General features: G+C 52.6%; 1 protein-coding gene across 1 annotated transcript in view; it reads right to left on the bottom strand.

Moving 5' to 3' along the window:
* The window catches only part of LOC139240764 (glutamate receptor ionotropic, kainate 5-like), a 215,659-nt gene that overhangs the window by 46,052 nt on the left and 149,541 nt on the right, over nt 1–20,066 (bottom strand). The window contains exons 13-14 of the mRNA XM_070869243.1: nt 18,805–19,008; nt 14,846–14,959 (exon numbers count right to left, since the gene is read on the bottom strand). Of these exons, the coding sequence (XP_070725344.1) occupies nt 14,846–14,959; nt 18,805–19,008 (318 nt within the window). The remainder of the gene's footprint in view (nt 1–14,845; nt 14,960–18,804; nt 19,009–20,066) is intronic.

Raw genomic sequence — 20,066 nt, 5'->3', positions numbered from 1 at the left:
CCACTGTGCCCCAATCCAACTCTATCCAGATCCCACGCTATCCAAATCCCACTCTGCCCCAATACCACTCTCTCCCAATACCACTCTCTCCCAATCCCACTCTGCCACAATCCCACTCTGCCACAATCCCACTCTGCCACAATCCCCACTCTGCCTCAATCCCACTCTGCCTCAATCCCACTCTGCCTCAATCCCACTCTGCCCCATTCCCACTCTGCCCCATTCCCACTCTGCCCCAATCCCACTGTATCCCAATCCCATTCTGCCCCATTCCCACTCTGCCCCAATACAACTCTATCCCAATCCCACTCTGCCCCAATCCCACTGTTTCCCAATCCCACTGTATCCCCATCCCAATTCCACTGTTTCCCAATCCCACTCTATCCCAATCCCACTATTTCCCATTCCCACTATTTCCCATTCACACTCTTTCCCATTCCCACTCTTTCCCATTCCCACTCTTCCCCAATCCCACTATCCCTATCCCACTGGGCCCCACTCCGTCTCTATCCCAATCCCACTCTGCCCCAATCCCACGCTGCCCCAATCACACTCTATCCCAATCTCACTCTGCACCAATCCCACTGTGCCCCAATCCAACTCTATCCAGATCCCACGCTATCCAAATCCCACTCTGCCCCAATACCACTCTCTCCCAATACCACTCTGCCACAATCCCACTCTGCCACAATCCCACTCTGCCACAATCCCACTATTCTAATCCCACTCTATCCCAATCCCACTCTGCCCCATTCCCACTCTGCCCCATTCCCACTGTATCCCAAACCCATTCTGCCCCATTCCCACTCTGCCCCAATCCAACTCCATCCCAATCCCACTCTGCCCCAAACCCACTCTGCCCCAATCCCACTGTTTCCCTTTCCCACTCTATCCCCATCCCAATCCCACTGTTTCCCATTCCCACTGTTTCCCATTCCCACTCTATCCCATTCCCACTCTATCCCATTCCCAAACTGCCCCAATCCCACTGTTTCCCATTCCCACTCTATCCCCATTCCAATCCCACTGTTTCCAAATCCCACTGTTTCCAATTCCCACTCTATCCCATTCCCAATCCCACTCTATCCCAATCCCAATCCCACTCTATCCCAATCCCACGCTATCCCAATCCCACTGTTTCCCAATCCCACTGTTTCCCATTCCCACAGTTTCCCATTCCCACTCTATCCCAATCCAACGCTATCCCAATCCCACTCTATCCCATTCCCACTCTGTTCCATTCCCACTCTGCCCCAATCCAACTATCCAAATCCCACTCTATCCCAATCCCACTGGGAACCACTCCGTCTCTATCCCAATCCCACTGTGCCCCAATCCCACTGTGCCCCAATCCTACTGTATCCAAATTCCACTCTATCCAATCTCCCAATACCACTCTGCCCTCATCCCACTCTGGTCCAATACCACTCTGGTCCAATACCACTCTGGTCCAATACCACTCGCTCCCAATCCCACTCGCTCCCAATCCCACTCGCTCCCAATCCCACTCGCTCCCAATCCCACTCTGCCCCAATCCCACTGTGCCGCATTCCCACTCTGCCCCATTCCCACTGTATCCCAATCCCATTCTGCCCCATTCCCACTCTGCCCCAATACAACTCTATCCCAATCCCACTCTGCCCCAATCCCACTGTTTCCCATTCCCACAGTATCCCCATCCCAATTCCACTGTTTCCCAATCCCACTCTATCCCATTCCCACTCTATCCCATTCCCACTCTATCCCCATCCCAAACTGCCCCAATCCCACTGTTTCCCATTCCCACTCTATCCCCATCCCAATTCCACTGTTTCCCAATTCCACTATTTCCCATTCCCACTCTATCCCATTCCCACTCTATCCCATTCCCACTCTTCCTATCCCACTGGGCCCCACTCCGTCTCTATCCCAATCCCACTCTGCCCCAATCCCACACTGCCCCAATCACACTCTATCCCAATCTCACTCTGCCCCAATCCCACTGTGCCCCAATCCAACTCTATCCAGATCCCACGCTATCCAAATCCCACTCTGCCCCAATACCACTCTCTCCCAATACCACTCTCTCCCAATCCCACTCTGCCACAATCCCACTCTGCCACAATCCCACTCTGCCACAATCCCCACTCTGCCTCAATCCCACTCTGCCTCAATCCCACTCTGCCTCAATCCCACTCTGCCTCAATCCCACTCTGCCCCAATCCCACTATTCTAATCCCACTCTATCCCAATCCAACTCTGCCCCATTCCCGCTCTGCCCCAATCCCACAGTATCCCAATCCCATTCTGCCCCATTCCCACTCTGCCCCAATCCAACTCTATCCCAATCCCACTCTGCCCCAAACCCACTCTGCCCCAATCCCACTGTTTCCCTTTCCCACTGTATCCCCATCCCAATCCCACTGTTTCCCATTCCCACTGTTTCCCATTCCCACTCTATCCCATTCCCACTCTATCCCATTCCCAAACTGCCCCAATCCCACTGTTTCCCATTCCCACTCTATCCCCATTCCAAACCCACTGTTTCCAATTCCCACTGTTTCCAATTCCCACTCTATCCCATTCCCAATCCCACTCTATCCCAATCCCAATCCCACTCTATCCCAATCCCACGCTATCCCAATCCCACTGTTTCCCAATCCCACTGTTTCCCATTCCCACAGTTTCCCATTCCCACTCTATCCCAATCCAACGCTATCCCAATCCCACTCTATCCCATTCCCACTCTGTTCCATTCCCACTCTGCCCCAATCCAACTATCCAAATCCCACTCTATCCCAATCCCACTGGGAACCACTCCGTCTCTATCCCAATCCCACTGTGCCCCAATCCCACTGTGCCCCAATCCTACTGTATCCAAATTCCACTCTATCCAATCTCCCAATACCACTCTGCCCTCATCCCACTCTGGTCCAATCCCACTCTGGTCCAATACCACTCTGGTCCAATACCACGCGCTCCCAATCCCACTCGCTCCCAATCCCACTCGCTCCCAATCCCACTCTGCCCCAATCCCACTCTGCCCCAATCCCACTGTGCCGCATTCCCACTGTGCAGCATTCCCACTGTATCCCAATCCCATTCTGCCCCATTCCCACTCTGCCCCAATACAACTCTATCCCAATCCCACTCTGCCCCAATCCCACTGTTTCCCATTCCCACAGTATCCCCATCCCAATTCCACTGTTTCCCAAACCCACTCTATCCCATTCCCACTCTATCCCATTCCCACTCTATCCCCATCCCAAACTGCCCCAATCCCACTGTTTCCCATTCCCACTCTATCCCCATCCCAATTCCACTGTTTCCCAATTCTACTATTTCCCATTCCCACTCTATCCCATTCCCACTCTATCCCATTCCCACTCTTCCTATCCCACTGGGCCCCACTCCGTCTCTATCCCAATCCCACTCTGCCCCAATCCCACACTGCCCCAATCACACTCTATCCCAATCTCACTCTGCCCCAATCCCAATGTGCCCCAATCCAACTCTATCCAGATCCCACGCTATCCAAATCCCACGCTATCCAAATCCCACTCTGCCCCAATACCACTCTCTCCCAATACCACTCTGCCACAATCCCACTCTGCCACAATCCCACTCTGCCACAATCCCACTCTGCCACAATCCCACTCTGCCACAATCCCACTCTGCCACAATCCCACTCTGCCTCAATCCCACTCTGCCTCAATCCCACTCTGCCCCAATCCCACTATTCTAATCCCACTCTATCCCAATCCAACTCTGCCCCATTCCCACTCTGCCCCAATCCCACTGTATCCCAATCCCATTCTGCCCCATTCCCACTCTGCCCCAATCCAACTCTATCCCAATCCCACTCTGCCCCAAACCCACTCTGCCCCAATCCCACTGTTTCCCTTTCCCACTGTATCCCCATCCCAATCCCACTGTTTCCCATTCCCACTATTTCCCATTCCCACTGTTTCCCATTCCCACTCTATCCCATTCCCAAACTGCCCCAATCCCACTGTTTCCCATTCCCACTCTATCCCCATTCCAATCCCACTGTTTCCAATTCCCACTGTTTCCAATTCCCACTCTATCCCATTCCCAATCCCACTCTATCCCAATCCCAATCCCACTCTATCCCAATCCCACTCTATCCCAATCCCACGCTATCCCAATCCCACTGTTTCCCAATCCCACTGTTTCCCATTCCCACAGTTTCCCATTCCCACTCTATCCCAATCCAACGCTATCCCAATCCCACTCTATCCCATTCCCACTCTATCCCATTCACACTCTGCCCCAATCCAACTATCCAAATCCCACTCTATCCCAATCCCACTGGGAACCACTCCGTCTCTATCCCAATCCCACTGTGCCCCAATCCCACTGTGCCCCAATCCTACTGTATCCAAATTCCACTCTATCCAATCTCCCAATACCACTCTGCCCTCATCCCACTCTGGTCCAATCCCACTCTGGTCCAATACCACTCTGGTCCAATACCACTCTGGTCCAATACCACTCTGGTCCAATACCACTCGCTCCCAATTCCACTCGCTCCCAATCCCACTCGCTCCCAATCCCACTCTGCCCCAATCCCACTCTGCCCCAATCCCACTGTGCCGCATTCCCACTGTGCCGCATTCCCACTGTATCCCAATCCCACTCTGCCCCATTCCCACTCTGCCCCAATACAACTCTATCCCAATCCCACTCTGCCCCAATCCCACTGTTTCCCATTCCCACAGTATCCCCATCCCAATTCCACTGTTTCCCAATCCCACTCTATCCCATTCCCACTCTATCCCATTCCCACTCTATCCCCATCCCAAACTGCCCCAATCCCACTGTTTCCCATTCCCACTCTATCCCCATCCCAATTCCACTGTTTCCCAATTCCACTATTTCCCATTCCCACTCTATCCCATTCCCACTCTATCCCATTCCCACTCTTCCTATCCCACTGGGCCCCACTCCGTCTCTATCCCAATCCCACTCTGCCCCAATCCCACACTGCCCCAATCACACTCTATCCCAATCTCACTCTGCCCCAATCCCACTGTGCCCCAATCCAACTCTATCCAGATCCCACGCTATCCAAATCCCACTCTGCCCCAATACCACTCTCTCCCAATCCCACTCTCTCCCAATCCCACTCTGCCACAATCCCACTCTGCCACAATCCCACTCTGCCTCAATCCCACTCTGCCTCAATCCCACTCTGCCTCAATCCCACTCTGCCCCAATCCCACTATTCTAATCCCACTCTATCCCAATCCAACTCTGCCCCATTCCCACTCTGCCCCAATCCCACTGTATCCCAATCCCATTCTGCCCCATTCCCACTCTGCCCCAATCCAACTCTATCCCAATCCCACTCTGCCCCAAACCCACTCTGCCCCAATCCCACTGTTTCCCTTTCCCACTGTATCCCCATCCCAATCCCACTGTTTCCCATTCCCACTGTTTCCCATTCCCACTGTTTCCCATTCCCACTCTATCCCATTCCCAAACTGCCCCAATCCCACTGTTTCCCATTCCCACTCTATCCCCATTCCAATCCCACTGTTTCCAATTCCCACTGTTTCCAATTCCCACTGTTTCCAATTCCCAATCCCACTCTATCCCAATCCCAATCCCACTCTATCCCAATCCCACTGTTTCCCATTCCCACAGTTTCCCAATCCAACGCTATCCCATTCCCAATCTATCCCATTCCCACTCTATCCCATTCCCACTCTATCCCATTCCCACTCTGCCCCAATCCAACTATCCAAATCCCACTCTATCCCAATCCCACTGGGAACCACTCCGTCTCTATCCCAATCCCACTGTGCCCCAATCCCACTGTGCCCCAATCCCACTGTATCCAAATTCCACTCTATCCAATCTCCCAATACCACTCTGTCCCAATCCCACTCGCCCCCAATACCACTCTGCCCCAATACCACTCTGCCCCAATACCACTCTGCCCCAATACCACTCTGCCCCAATACCACTCTGCCCCATTCCCACTCTGCCCCATTCCCACTGTATCCCAATCCCATTCTGCCCCATTCCCACTCTGCCCCAATACAACTCTATCCCAATCCCACTCTGCCCCAATCCCACTCTGCCCCAATCCCACTGTTTCCCATTCCCACTGTATCCCCATCCCAATTCCACTGTTTCCCAATCCCACTCTATCCCATTCCCACTCTATCCCATTCCCACTCTATCCCATTCCCACTCTGCCCCAATCCAACTATCCAAATCCCACTCTATCCCAATCCCACTGGGAACCACTCCGTCTCTATCCCAATCCCACTGTGCCCCAATCCCACTGTGCCCCAATCCCACTGTATCCAAATTCCACTCTATCCAATCTCCCAATACCACTCTGTCCCAATCTCACTCGCCCCCAATACCACTCTGCCCCAATACCACTCTGCCCCAATACCACTCTGCCCCAATACCACTCTGCCCCAATACCACTCTGCCCCAATACCACTCTGCCCCATTCCCACTCTGCCCCATTCCCACTGTATCCCAATCCCATTCTGCCCCATTCCCACTCTGCCCCAATACAACTCTATCCCAATCCCACTCTGCCCCAATCCCACTCTGCCCCAATCCCACTGTTTCCCATTCCCACTGTATCCCCATCCCAATTCCACTGTTTCCCAATCCCACTCTATCCCATTCCCACTCTATCCCATTCCAACTCTATCCCATTCCCAAACTGCCCCAATCCCAGTGTTTCCCATTCCCACTCTATCCCCATCCCAATTCCACTGTTTCCCAATCCCACTATTTCCCATTCCCACTCTATCCCATTCCCACTCTTCCTATCCCACTGGGCCCCACTCCGTCTCTATCCCAATCCCACTCTGCCCCAATCCCACGCTGCCCCAATCACACTCTATCCCAATCTCACTCTGCCCCAATCCCACTGTGCCCCAATCCAACTCTATCCAGATCCCACGCTATCCAAATCCCACTCTGCCCCAATACCACTCTCTCCCAATCCCACTCTCTCCCAATCCCACTCTGCCACAATCCCACTCTGCCACAATCCCACTCTGCCTCAATCCCACTCTGCCTCAATCCCACTCTGCCTCAATCCCACTCTGCCCCAATCCCACTATTCTAATCCCACTCTATCCCAATCCAACTCTGCCCCATTCCCACTCTGCCCCAATCCCACTGTATCCCAATCCCATTCTGCCCCATTCCCACTCTGCCCCAATCCAACTCTATCCCAATCCCACTCTGCCCCAAACCCACTCTGCCCCAATCCCACTGTTTCCCTTTCCCACTGTATCCCCATCCCAATCCCACTGTTTCCCATTCCCACTGTTTCCCATTCCCACTGTTTCCCATTCCCACTCTATCCCATTCCCAAACTGCCCCAATCCCACTGTTTCCCATTCCCACTCTATCCCCATTCCAATCCCACTGTTTCCAATTCCCACTGTTTCCAATTCCCACTGTTTCCAATTCCCAATCCCACTCTATCCCAATCCCAATCCCACTCTATCCCAATCCCACTGTTTCCCATTCCCACAGTTTCCCAATCCAACGCTATCCCATTCCCAATCTATCCCATTCCCACTCTATCCCATTCCCACTCTATCCCATTCCCACTCTGCCCCAATCCAACTATCCAAATCCCACTCTATCCCAATCCCACTGGGAACCACTCCGTCTCTATCCCAATCCCACTGTGCCCCAATCCCACTGTGCCCCAATCCCACTGTATCCAAATTCCACTCTATCCAATCTCCCAATACCACTCTGTCCCAATCCCACTCGCCCCCAATACCACTCTGCCCCAATACCACTCTGCCCCAATACCACTCTGCCCCAATACCACTCTGCCCCAATACCACTCTGCCCCATTCCCACTCTGCCCCATTCCCACTGTATCCCAATCCCATTCTGCCCCATTCCCACTCTGCCCCAATACAACTCTATCCCAATCCCACTCTGCCCCAATCCCACTCTGCCCCAATCCCACTGTTTCCCATTCCCACTGTATCCCCATCCCAATTCCACTGTTTCCCAATCCCACTCTATCCCATTCCCACTCTATCCCATTCCCACTCTATCCCATTCCCACTCTGCCCCAATCCAACTATCCAAATCCCACTCTATCCCAATCCCACTGGGAACCACTCCGTCTCTATCCCAATCCCACTGTGCCCCAATCCCACTGTGCCCCAATCCCACTGTATCCAAATTCCACTCTATCCAATCTCCCAATACCACTCTGTCCCAATCTCACTCGCCCCCAATACCACTCTGCCCCAATACCACTCTGCCCCAATACCACTCTGCCCCAATACCACTCTGCCCCAATACCACTCTGCCCCAATACCACTCTGCCCCATTCCCACTCTGCCCCATTCCCACTGTATCCCAATCCCATTCTGCCCCATTCCCACTCTGCCCCAATACAACTCTATCCCAATCCCACTCTGCCCCAATCCCACTCTGCCCCAATCCCACTGTTTCCCATTCCCACTGTATCCCCATCCCAATTCCACTGTTTCCCAATCCCACTCTATCCCATTCCCACTCTATCCCATTCCAACTCTATCCCATTCCCAAACTGCCCCAATCCCAGTGTTTCCCATTCCCACTCTATCCCCATCCCAATTCCACTGTTTCCCAATCCCACTATTTCCCATTCCCACTCTATCCCATTCCCACTCTTCCTATCCCACTGGGCCCCACTCCGTCTCTATCCCAATCCCACTCTGCCCCAATCCCACGCTGCCCCAATCACACTCTATCCCAATCTCACTCTGCCCCAATCCCACTCTATCCAGATCCCACGCTATCCAAATCCCACTCTGCCCCAATACCACTCTCTCCCAATCCCACTCTGTCACAATCCCACTCTGCCACAATCCCACTCTGCCACAATCCCACTCTGCCACAATCCCACTATTCTAATCCCACTCTATCCCAATCCAACTCTGCCCCATTCCCACTCTGCCCCAATCCCACTGTATCCCAATCCCATTCTGCCCCATTCCCACTCTGCCCCAATCCAACTCTATCCCAATCCCACTCTGCCCCAAACCCACACTGCCCCAATCCCACTGTTTCCCTTTCCCACTGTATCCCCATCCCAATCCCACTGTTTCCCATTCCCACTGTTTCCCATTCCCAAACTGCCCCAATCCCACTGTTTCCCATTCCCACTCTATCCCCATTCCAATCCCACTGTTTCCAAATCCCACTGTTTCCAATTCCCACTCTATCCCATTCCCAATCCCACTCTATCCCAATCCCAATCCCACTCTATTCCAATCCCACTGTTTCCCATTCCCACAGTTTCCCAATCCAACGCTATCCCATTCCCACTCTATCCCATTCCCACTCTATCCGATTCCCACTCTATCCCATTCCCACTCTATCCCATTCCCACTCTATCCCATTCCCACTCTGCCCCAATCCAACTATCCAAATCCCACTCTATCCCAATCCCACTGGGAACCACTCCGTCTCTATCCCAATCCCACTCTGCCCCATTCCCACTCTGCTCCATTCCCACTCTGCTCCATTCCCACTCTGCTCCATTCCCACTCTGCCCCATTCCCATTCTGCCCCATTCCCACTCTGCCCCAATACAACTCTATCCCAATCCCACTCTGCCCCAATCCCACTCTGCCCCAATCCCACTCTGCCCCAATCCCACTGTTTCCCATTCCCACTGTTTCCCATTCCCACTGTATCCCCATCCCAATTCCACTGTTTCCCAATCCCACTCTATCCCATTCCCACTCTATCCCATTCCCACTCTATCCCATTCCCAAACTGCCCCAATCCCACTGTTTCCCATTCCCACTCTATCCCCATCCCAATTCCACTGTTTCCCAATCCCACTATTTCCCATTCCCACTCTATCCCATTCCCACTCTATCCCATTCCCACTCTTCCTATCCCACTGGGCCCCACACCGTCTCTATCCCAATCCCACTCTGCCCCAATCCCACGCTGCCCCAATCACACTCTATCCCAATCTCACTCTGCCCCAATCCCACTGTGCCCCAATCCAACTCTATCCAGATCCCACGCTATCCAAATACCACTCTGCCCCAATACCACTCTCTCCCAATACCACTCTCTCCCAATACCACTCTCTCCCAATACCACTCTGCCCCAATACCACTATTCTAATCCCACTGTATCCCATTCCCACTCTGCCCCAATCCCACTCTGCCCCAATCCCACTCTGCCCCAATATAACTCTGTCCCAATACAACTCTGTCCCAATACAACTCTGTCCCAATCCCACTGTTTCCCATTCCCAATCTATCCCATTCCCAATCTATCCAAATCCAACGCTATCCCAATCCCACTCTGTCCCAATCCCACTTTCCTAATCCCACTGTATCCCAATCCCACTCTGCCCCAATCCCACTGTATCCCATTCCCACTCTGCCCCATTCCCACTCTGCCCCAATCCCACTATTCCAATGCCAGTCTGCCCCAATCCCACTGTTTCCCATTCCCACTCTATCCCCATCCCAATCCCACTGTTTCCCATTCCCACTGTTTCCCATTCCCACACTGCTCCAATCCCACTATCCAAATCCCACTCTATCCCAATCCCACTGGGTCCCACTCTGTCTCTATCCCAATCTCACTCTGCTCCAATCTCACTCTGCCCCAATCCCACTCCGCCCCAATCCCACTGTTTCCTAATACCAATTTTAAGGATGGGGTTAATATTACAAAACAGTTACAGGTCTATGTTAAAGTGTTACACTGATTTTGGGACTCAATGTAATTACTGCAACTTTGAGGGGAGGGTTTACAAATGCTGTAATATCAATGTAGGGACTTTGTGTCAAGCTGTTACATAAATTTAGGGAGCATTTGTAAATATTGTAACATGCAATGAGAAATCGTGTGTAAATGCTGCAATTTTAATCATGCATCACTGTGTAAATACTGTAACATAACTTTAGGAAGACTTTGGAATACTGTAACATAGATTACGTCAAGTGTGTGAAAAGAGCAAAACTAACATTTAGTGTGTGTGTGTCAATGCTGCAGTACAAATTTTAATACTGCAGCATTTTTAGACACTCCCTAAATGTGCTTTAATGTAACATGGATTTGCGGAATATGCGTGAATGCTGTGTACAAATGTTTTAAAAATGGGGTTGCAGCTTCTAGGGATCGTGTATGAATAATGCTGTTGTTACTTTTGGGAGTGTGTGTCAATGGTGTTGGGGACTGTAGGGAGTGTGTGTCAATGGTGTTGGGGATACTGTAGGGAGTGTATGTCAATGGTGTTGGGGATACTGTAGGGAGTGTGTGTCAATGGTGTTGGGACTGTAGGGAGTGTGTGTCAATGGTGTTGGGGATACTGTAGGGCGTGTGTGTCAATGGTGTTGTAGACTGTATGGAGTGTGTGTCAATGGTATTGCAGACTGTAGGGAGTGTGTGTCAATGGTGTTGGGGATACTGTAGGGAGTGTGTGTCAATGGTGTTGGGGATACTGTAGGGAGTGTGTGTCAATGGTGTTGGGACTGTAGGGAGTGTGTGTCAATGGTGTTGGGGATACTGTAGGGCGTGTGTGTCAATGGTGTTGTAGACTGTATGGAGTGTGTGTCAATGGTATTGCAGACTGTAGGGAGTGTGTGTCAATGGTGTTGGGGATACTGTAGGGAGTGTGTGTCAATGGTGTTGGGGATACTGTAGGAAGTGTGTGTCAATGGTGTTGCAGACTGTAGGGAGTGTGTGTCAATGGTGTTGGGGATACTGTAGGAAGTGTGTGTCAATGGTGTTGCAGACTGTAGGGAGTGTGTGTCAATGGTGTTGGGGACACTGTAGGGAGTGTGTGTCAATGGTGTTGGGGATACTGTAGGGCGTGTGTGTCAATGGTGTTGTAGACTGTATGGAGTGTGTGTCAATGGTATTGCAGACTGTAGGGAGTGTGTGTCAATGGTGTTGAGGACACTGTAGGGAGTGTGTGTCAATGGTGTTGGGGAGACTGTAGGGAGTGTGTGTCAATGGTGTTAGGGATACTGTAGGGAGTGTGTGTCAATGGTGTTGGGGATACTGTAGGGAGTGTGTGTCAATGGTGTTGGGGATACTGTAGGGAGTGTGTGTCAATGGTGTTGCAGACTGTAGGGAGTGTGTGTCAATGGTGTTGGGGACGCTGTAGGGAGTGTGTGTCAATGGTGTTGCAGACTGTAGGGAGTGTGTGTCAATGGTGTTGGGGATACTGTAGGGAGTGTGTGTCAATGGTGTTGGGGATACTGTAGGGAGTGTGTGTCAATGGTGTTGTAGACTGTAGGGAGTGTGTGTCAATGGTGTTGCAGACTGTAGGGAGTGTGTGTCAATGGTGTTGTAGACTGTAGGGAGTGTGTGTCAATGGTGTTGGGGACACTGTAGGGAGTGTGTGTCAATGGTGTTTGGGACACTGTAGGGCGTGTGTGTCAATGGTGTTGGGATATTGTAGGGAGTGTGTGTCAATTGCGTTGGGGATACTGTAGGGAGTGTATGTCAATGGTATTGGGGACACTGTAGGGCGTGTGTGTCAATGGTGTTGGGATATTGTAGGGAGTGTGTGTCAATTGCGTTGGGGATACTGTAGGGAGTGTATGTCAATGGTGTTGGGGACACTGTAGGGCGTGATTGCCAATGGTGTTGGGGATACTGTAGGGCGTGTGTGCCAATGGTGTTGGGGATACTGTAGGGAGTGTGTGTCAATGGTGTTGGGACTGTAGGGAGTGTGTGTCAATGGTGTTGGGGATACTGTAGGGCGTGTGTGTCAATGGTGTTGTAGACTGTATGGAGTGTGTGTCAATGGTATTGCAGACTGTAGGGAGTGTGTGTCAATGGTGTTGGGGATACTGTAGGGAGTGTGTGTCAATGGTGTTGGGGATACTGTAGGAAGTGTGTGTCAATGGTGTTGGGGATACTGTAGGGAGTGTGTGTCAATGGTGTTGGGGATACTGTAGGGAGTGTGTGTCAATGGTGTTGGGACTGTAGGGAGTGTGTGTCAATGGTGTTGGGGATACTGTAGGGCGTGTGTGTCAATGGTGTTGTAGACTGTATGGAGTGTGTGTCAATGGTATTGCAGACTGTAGGGAGTGTGTGTCAATGGTGTTGGGGATACTGTAGGGAGTGTGTGTCAATGGTGTTGGGGATACTGTAGGAAGTGTGTGTCAATGGTGTTGCAGACTGTAGGGAGTGTGTGTCAATGGTGTTGGGGATACTGTAGGAAGTGTGTGTCAATGGTGTTGCAGACTGTAGGGAGTGTGTGTCAATGGTGTTGGGGACACTGTAGGGAGTGTGTGTCAATGGTGTTGGGGATACTGTAGGGCGTGTGTGTCAATGGTGTTGTAGACTGTATGGAGTGTGTGTCAATGGTATTGCAGACTGTAGGGAGTGTGTGTCAATGGTGTTGAGGACACTGTAGGGAGTGTGTGTCAATGGTGTTGGGGACACTGTAGGGAGTGTGTGTCAATGGTGTTAGGGATACTGTAGGGAGTGTGTGTCAATGGTGTTGGGGATACTGTAGGGAGTGTGTGTCAATGGTGTTGGGGATACTGTAGGGAGTGTGTGTCAATGGTGTTGCAGACTGTAGGGAGTGTGTGTCAATGGTGTTGGGGACGCTGTAGGGAGTGTGTGTCAATGGTGTTGCAGACTGTAGGGAGTGTGTGTCAATGGTGTTGGGGATACTGTAGGGAGTGTGTGTCAATGGTGTTGGGGATACTGTAGGGAGTGTGTGTCAATGGTGTTGTAGACTGTAGGGAGTGTGTGTCAATGGTGTTGCAGACTGTAGGGAGTGTGTGTCAATGGTGTTGTAGACTGTAGGGAGTGTGTGTCAATGGTGTTGGGGACACTGTAGGGAGTGTGTGTCAATGGTGTTTGGGACACTGTAGGGCGTGTGTGTCAATGGTGTTGGGATATTGTAGGGAGTGTGTGTCAATTGCGTTGGGGATACTGTAGGGAGTGTATGTCAATGGTATTGGGGACACTGTAGGGCGTGTGTGTCAATGGTGTTGGGATATTGTAGGGAGTGTGTGTCAATTGCGTTGGGGATACTGTAGGGAGTGTATGTCAATGGTGTTGGGGACACTGTAGGGCGTGATTGCCAATGGTGTTGGGGATACTGTAGGGCGTGTGTGCCAATGGTGTTGGGGACACTGTAGGGCGTGTGTGCCAATGGTTTTGGGGATACTGTAGGGAGTGTGTGTCAATGGTGTTGGGGATACTGTAGGGAGTGTGTGTCAATGGTGTTGTAGACTGTAGGGAGTGTGTGTCAATGGTGTTGGGGATACTGTAGGGCGTGTGTGCCAATGGTGTTGGGGACACTGTAGGGCGTGTGTGTCAATGGTGTTGGGGACACTGTAGGGCGTGTGTGTCAATGGTGTTGGGGATACTGTAGGGAGTGTGTGTCAATGGTGTTGCAGACTGTAGGGAGTGTGTGTCAATGGTGTTGGGGACACTGTAGGGCGTGTGTGTCAATGGTGTTGGGGACACTGTAGGGTGTGTGTGTCAATGGTGTTGGGATATTGTAGGGAGTGTGTGTCAATTGCGTTGGGGATACTGTAGGGAGTGTATGTCAATGGTGTTGCAGATAGTAGGGAGTGTGTGCCAATGGCGTTGGGGATACTGTAAGGAGTGTGTGTCAATGGTGTTAGGGATACTGTAGGGAGTGTATGTCAATGGTGTTGCAGACTGTAGGGAGTGTATGTCAATGGTGTTGCAGACTGTAGGGAGTGTGGGTCAATGGTGTTGGGGACACTGTTGGGAGTGTGTGTCAATGCCCGATGTGCCGTTCCGTGGTAGGTGTGACCTGGTTCTCACGCTGGGTTCCCTGGGTATAGAGATATTGTTCAAGGCCGATCTTTCTTACCATGTGCATTCTGTACAGGATGCTGATTCCCAGCGTCATGAAGGGTTTTGAGAAGTCGATAACTTTCTCCCTCTCAGCAGTGATGGTGAAGGCAGCTACAGCAAGGTCCGCTTTCTATATACACACAGAGAAACAGTCAGCCCACAAGGGTCATCAGTATTACCCCCTCACTCCCGCTCTCTCCCTGTCTCTCACACGCTCTTTGTCTCTTTCTCTGGTCTGCCTCTCTTTCTCTCTCTCGCTGTCTCTCTCTCTCTCTGTTTCACGCTCTCTCTCTCGGTGTCTCTCTCTCTCTATATCTTTCTCTGTCTGTCTCTGTCTCTCTCTCTCTCTCACTCTCTCCCTCTCTCGATGTCTTCTCTGTCTGTCTGTCTCTCTGTCTGTCTCTCTGTCTGTCTCTCTGTCTGTCTCTCGTACTCTCTGTCTGTGTCTGTCTCTCTCTCTCTCACTCTCTCTTTCTGTCTCTCTCTCACTCTCTCTTTCTGTCTCTCTCTCTCTGTCTCTCTGTCTGTCTCTCTGTCTGTCTCTCTGTCTGTCTCTCTCTCTCTGTCTGTCTCTCTCTCTCTCTGTTTTCCTCTGTGTTTCTCTCTCTGTCTTCATCTCTCTCTTGTGTGTCTCTCAATCAATCTCTGCCTGTCTCTCTCTCTCTCTTTTTCTCTCTCTCTGTCTCACTGTTTCTCTCTCTCTCTCTCTCTCGCTGTCTCTCGGTCTCCCTCTCTTGCTTTCTCTCTATCTCTCTGAGATTCTTTCTCTCTCTTACTCGCTCTCGCTCTCTCTGATACTCTCTGTCAGTCTCTCTCTATCTCTCTGTTTATCTCCCTCTCCAATTCTGGGTCTCTTTCTATGTCTTTCATTCTCTGTATCCTTTGTTCCATCACTTTTACCATCTCTCTCCCTCTTTCTACTTCTCCTGTTCCATCTCTCTTTTTCTATCTCTTTTTGTCTCTCTCTCATTTTTTTCCTTCACTGTTTCTCTCAAACTGTCTCTTTCTCTTGCTCTCGGTCCCATTTAGTTCCCATCTCACTCTCTGTTTTCTCTCTTGCTTGTCTCTCTTGTTCTCTCGATCATTGTCTCTGACAGTCTCCCCTTCTTTCTCGTTCTCACTCCCTGTCGCTCGCTCTGTCTCGCTCTGCCTTTCTCAGTATTTCTGTCTCTCTGTTCCTCTCTCGCTCGTTCTGTTTCTCTCTTTCTCTCCATCTCTCTGTCTGGCTGTCAGTTTCTCTCTCCCTCTGTCTCTCTTTCTGTCTGTCTCTTTCTCTTTCTCTTTTGATCTGTATCTCTCCAACTGTCTATTTCTTACTCTTCATTTTTCCACCTCTCTGTTTCTCCACCTCTTTCCGAATCTCACTCTGTCTCTCAGCCCCTCTCCGTCTCTCTCTCCCTCTCTCTGTATCACGCTCCTGCCTATCGGAGGGCCTCTGAACTGTTTCTATCGTCCCAGTGATATTATATTTCCCTCACAGTCCTGCCCAATCCTTGTTCTGTAACGTGAATGGTTTACACTGACAGTTGTTAAATATTAATCTATTTCAGACACTGCAGAGCCAATCAATGCTGCAGGAGCCCCTCCGCCACAGGCCCCTCCACCACAGAGCCCTCCAACACAGGCCCCACCACTACAGAGCCCTCCAACACAGGCCCCTCCGCCACAGAGCCCTCTGCCACAGAGCCCTCCGCCACAGAGCCCTCCGCCACAGGCCTCTCACCATAGGTCCTAACCACAGGCCTGTTACCACAGCTACGATTCTCGAACAAATCTAGGGCAGCTGAGATCGATTTCCACGCCTTAACCTTGGCTGAAAGCCTGTCTCGCACCGCACATCGCCCCAAACACTGGCAGTAACCTCCCCAGCCACATCACCAACATGGACACAACTCACTTCTATTCCCCTCTCAATCCCTCTGCTCCCCTCACTTGTCCTCCCCTCCCCCTCCTCCCCGTTGCTCCCCTCTCTTTTCCTCCCATCTCCCCTCCCCTTTGCTCTCCTCGCCTCCCGTCTCCACACGTCCCCTCTCCTCCCCAAAACTCTTCTCTCCTACTCCTCCCTTCCCCTCTCCTCTTCTCTCCTCCACAGTGTCAGCTGTGGCCCAGTGGGTAGCACACTCGCCTCAGAGTCAGAAGGTTGTATGTTCAAGTCCCACTCCAGAGACATGAACACAAAAAGCTAGGCTGACACTCCCAGTGCAGTACTGAGGGAGCGCTGCACTGTCGGAGGTGCCGTCTTTCGGATGAAACGTTAAACCGAGGTCCCGTCTGCTCTCTCAGGTGGACGTAAAAAATCCCACCGCTCTATTTCAAATAAGAGCAGGGGAATTATCCCCGGTATCCTGGCCAATATTTATCCCTCAATCAACATAACAACAGATGATCTGGTCATTATCACGTTGCTGTGTGTGGGAGCTTGCTGTGCGCAAATTGGTTGCTGCATTTCCCACATTACAACAGCGACTACACTCCAATATTACTTCATTGGCTGCAAAGCACTTTGAGATGTCCGGTGGTTGTGAAAGGCGCTATATAAATGCAAGTCTTTCTTTTTTTTCCTTTGATTTTCCTTCCTCACCATTCCTTTTCTCTCCTCTCCTCTCCTCCCCTCCTTTCTTCATCTGCTCACTCTCTCCCCTCCTCTCTTCTCGTTCCCCCCCACCCACACGTGACCATGCCAGAAGCAGAACCAGGCCCGGTTTGAGAGTGAGTGGAGGATGGGTGGGGAAAAGGATTCATAATCAAGTATCTAAACTCTGAGGCCTGGACAACAGAGGTGGCTTCTCGTGTTTGGCCTTCGTCGCGGTTTCTGGAGTGTGACAAAATCCTGGTAACTTCACCGACACCCCGCCACGACCCCCCCGACCCCCTCACCCCACCATGCATCCTCCTGTTCCTGTGTAACAGGCTTGAGGGGCTGAATGGGCCTCCTCCTGTTCCTGTGTAACAGGCTCGAGGGGCTTAATGGGCCTCCTCCTGTTCCTGTGTAACAGACTCGAGGGGCTGAATAGGCTTCCTCCTGTTCCTGTGTAACCTGCTTGAGGGGCTGCATAGCCTCCTCCTATTCCTGTGTAACAGGCTCCAGGGGCTGAATGGGCCTCCTCCTATTCCTGTGTAACAGGCTCGAGGGGCTGAATGGGCCTCCTCCTGTTCCTGTGTAACAGGCTCGAGGGGCTGAATGGACCTCCTCCTATTCCTGTGTAACAGGCTCGAGGGGCTGAATGGGCCTCCTCCTGTTCCTGTGTAACAGGCTCGAGGGGCTGAATGGGCCTCTTCCTGTTCCTGTGTAACAGGCTCGAGGGGCTGAATGGGCCTCCTCCTGTTCCTATGTAACAGGCTCGAGGGGCTGAATAGGCCTCCTCCTGTTCCTATGTAACAGGCTCGAGGGGCTGAATGGGCCTCCTCCTGTTCCTGTGTAACAGGCTCGAGGGGCTGAATGGGCCTCCTCCTGTTGCAGTGTATCAGGCTCGAGGGGCTGAATGGGCCTTCTCCTGTTCCTATGTAACAGGCTCGAGGGGCTGAATGGGCCTCCTCCTGTTCCTATGTATCAGGCTCGAGGGGCTGAATGGGCCTTCTCCTGTTCCTATGTAATAGGCTCGAGGGGCTGAATGGGCCTCCTCCTGTTCCTATGTAACAGGCTCGAAGGGCTGAATGGGCCTCCTCCTGTTCCTATGTAACAGGCTCGAGGGGCTGAATGGGCCTCCTCCTGTCCCTGTGTAACAGGCTCGAGGGGCTGAATGGGCCTACTCCTGTTCCTATGTAACAGGCTCGAGGGGCTGAATGGGCCTCCTCCTGTTCCTGTGTAGCAGGCTCGAGGGGCTGAATGGGCCTCCTCCTATTCCTGTGTAACAGGCTCGAGGGGCTGAATGGGCCTCCTTCTGTTCCTGTGCCCCCTGCTCCCCGGGCAGTGCCTGCCTCTCTCCGTGGTGCTGGCTCTGGTCTGGTGCCATGGTCCTCAGGGCTGGCTCCTACCCGTTGGATGAGCTCCCCGACCATCCCAGTCCAGGACCCGTTGGACTCCGGCGCTCCATACAGCCCGTCCTCCACCAGCCTGATCTTGAAGTTGAACTTGAGGATGTCCCCCAGTTCCTTCAACATGTCGACGCAGAAGCCCTCGTAACGGTCGTCCTCCTTCAGCTGTTGGAAGTTGCGTTTCCGCATCACATACGGGTTTTCCTGCGGAGGGGGGGGGGGGGAGAATCCAGAGTGTGAGCTTGCACACTCCCCGATTCACAGCTCCTCACACACCGGGACATGCACACACTCACACACTCACACTCACACACACTCACTCTTACATTCACACTCACACACACACAGAGACACTCGCACTCACACTCTTACACAGACACACACTCACACACTCATGTGCACTCACACTCACACACACTCACATTCACACACTCACACACACACACTCGCACACACATATACACTAACATACACACACTCGCATACTCACGCACTCTCACACACTCACACACTCACACACTCACACACTCACACACTCACACACTCACACACTCACACACTCACACACACTCATTCACACAATCGGGAGCGGAGAGGGTAGGGGAGGGTGGGGACAGGGATGGGGGGGCGATGGGGAGAGGGGTACGGGGGTTGGGGGGACGTACTGGCAGGGGGGTGGGGATGGGAAGGGGTGGGGAGGGGGGGGGATGTGGAAGGGAGGGAGTGGAGGGGGGGCGTGGAGGGGAGTGGGGATGGGTAGGGGGGTAACAGGGAGGGGCGGGGGAAGGGCATGGGGCACATGGAGGGGGGTGATGGAGAGGGTGACGGGGACGGGGAGGGAAAGGGGGGGATGGGCAGGGGAGTGCGGGCGGGGAGGGGGAGATGGGGGGGTGCAGGTATGGGGAGGGGGGTATGGGGAAGGCGGATTGGGGTACAGGGAGCGGGGTACGGTGAGGGGAGATGGGGGGGAACAGGGAGGGGGGGACGGGGAGGGAGGAGATGGGGAGGGGGCTATGGGGAGGGGGGCGGGGTATGGGGAGAGGGGTATGGGGAGGGGGGTACGGGGAGGGGGGTAGGCGGAGGGGGTAATGGGGAGGGGAGGATGTCGAGGAGGGTGGGGGAGGGAGTGACTGGAGGGGAGGGAGGGACTGGAGGGGGGGGTCGGGGAGGGGGTGTGGATGTGGAGGAGACGGGGAAAGGGGGAGAGTGTAACGTGGAGGGGGAACGGGGAGGAGGCATGGGGAGGGGGGAGTAATGGTGAG

The sequence above is a fragment of the Pristiophorus japonicus genome, chromosome X (genome assembly GCF_044704955.1).
Source record: "Pristiophorus japonicus isolate sPriJap1 chromosome X, sPriJap1.hap1, whole genome shotgun sequence".
Classification (NCBI taxonomy): domain Eukaryota; kingdom Metazoa; phylum Chordata; class Chondrichthyes; family Pristiophoridae; genus Pristiophorus; species Pristiophorus japonicus.
Note: the sequence above shows the minus strand (reverse complement) of the source record. Positions and strands in the feature narration are given on the sequence as shown.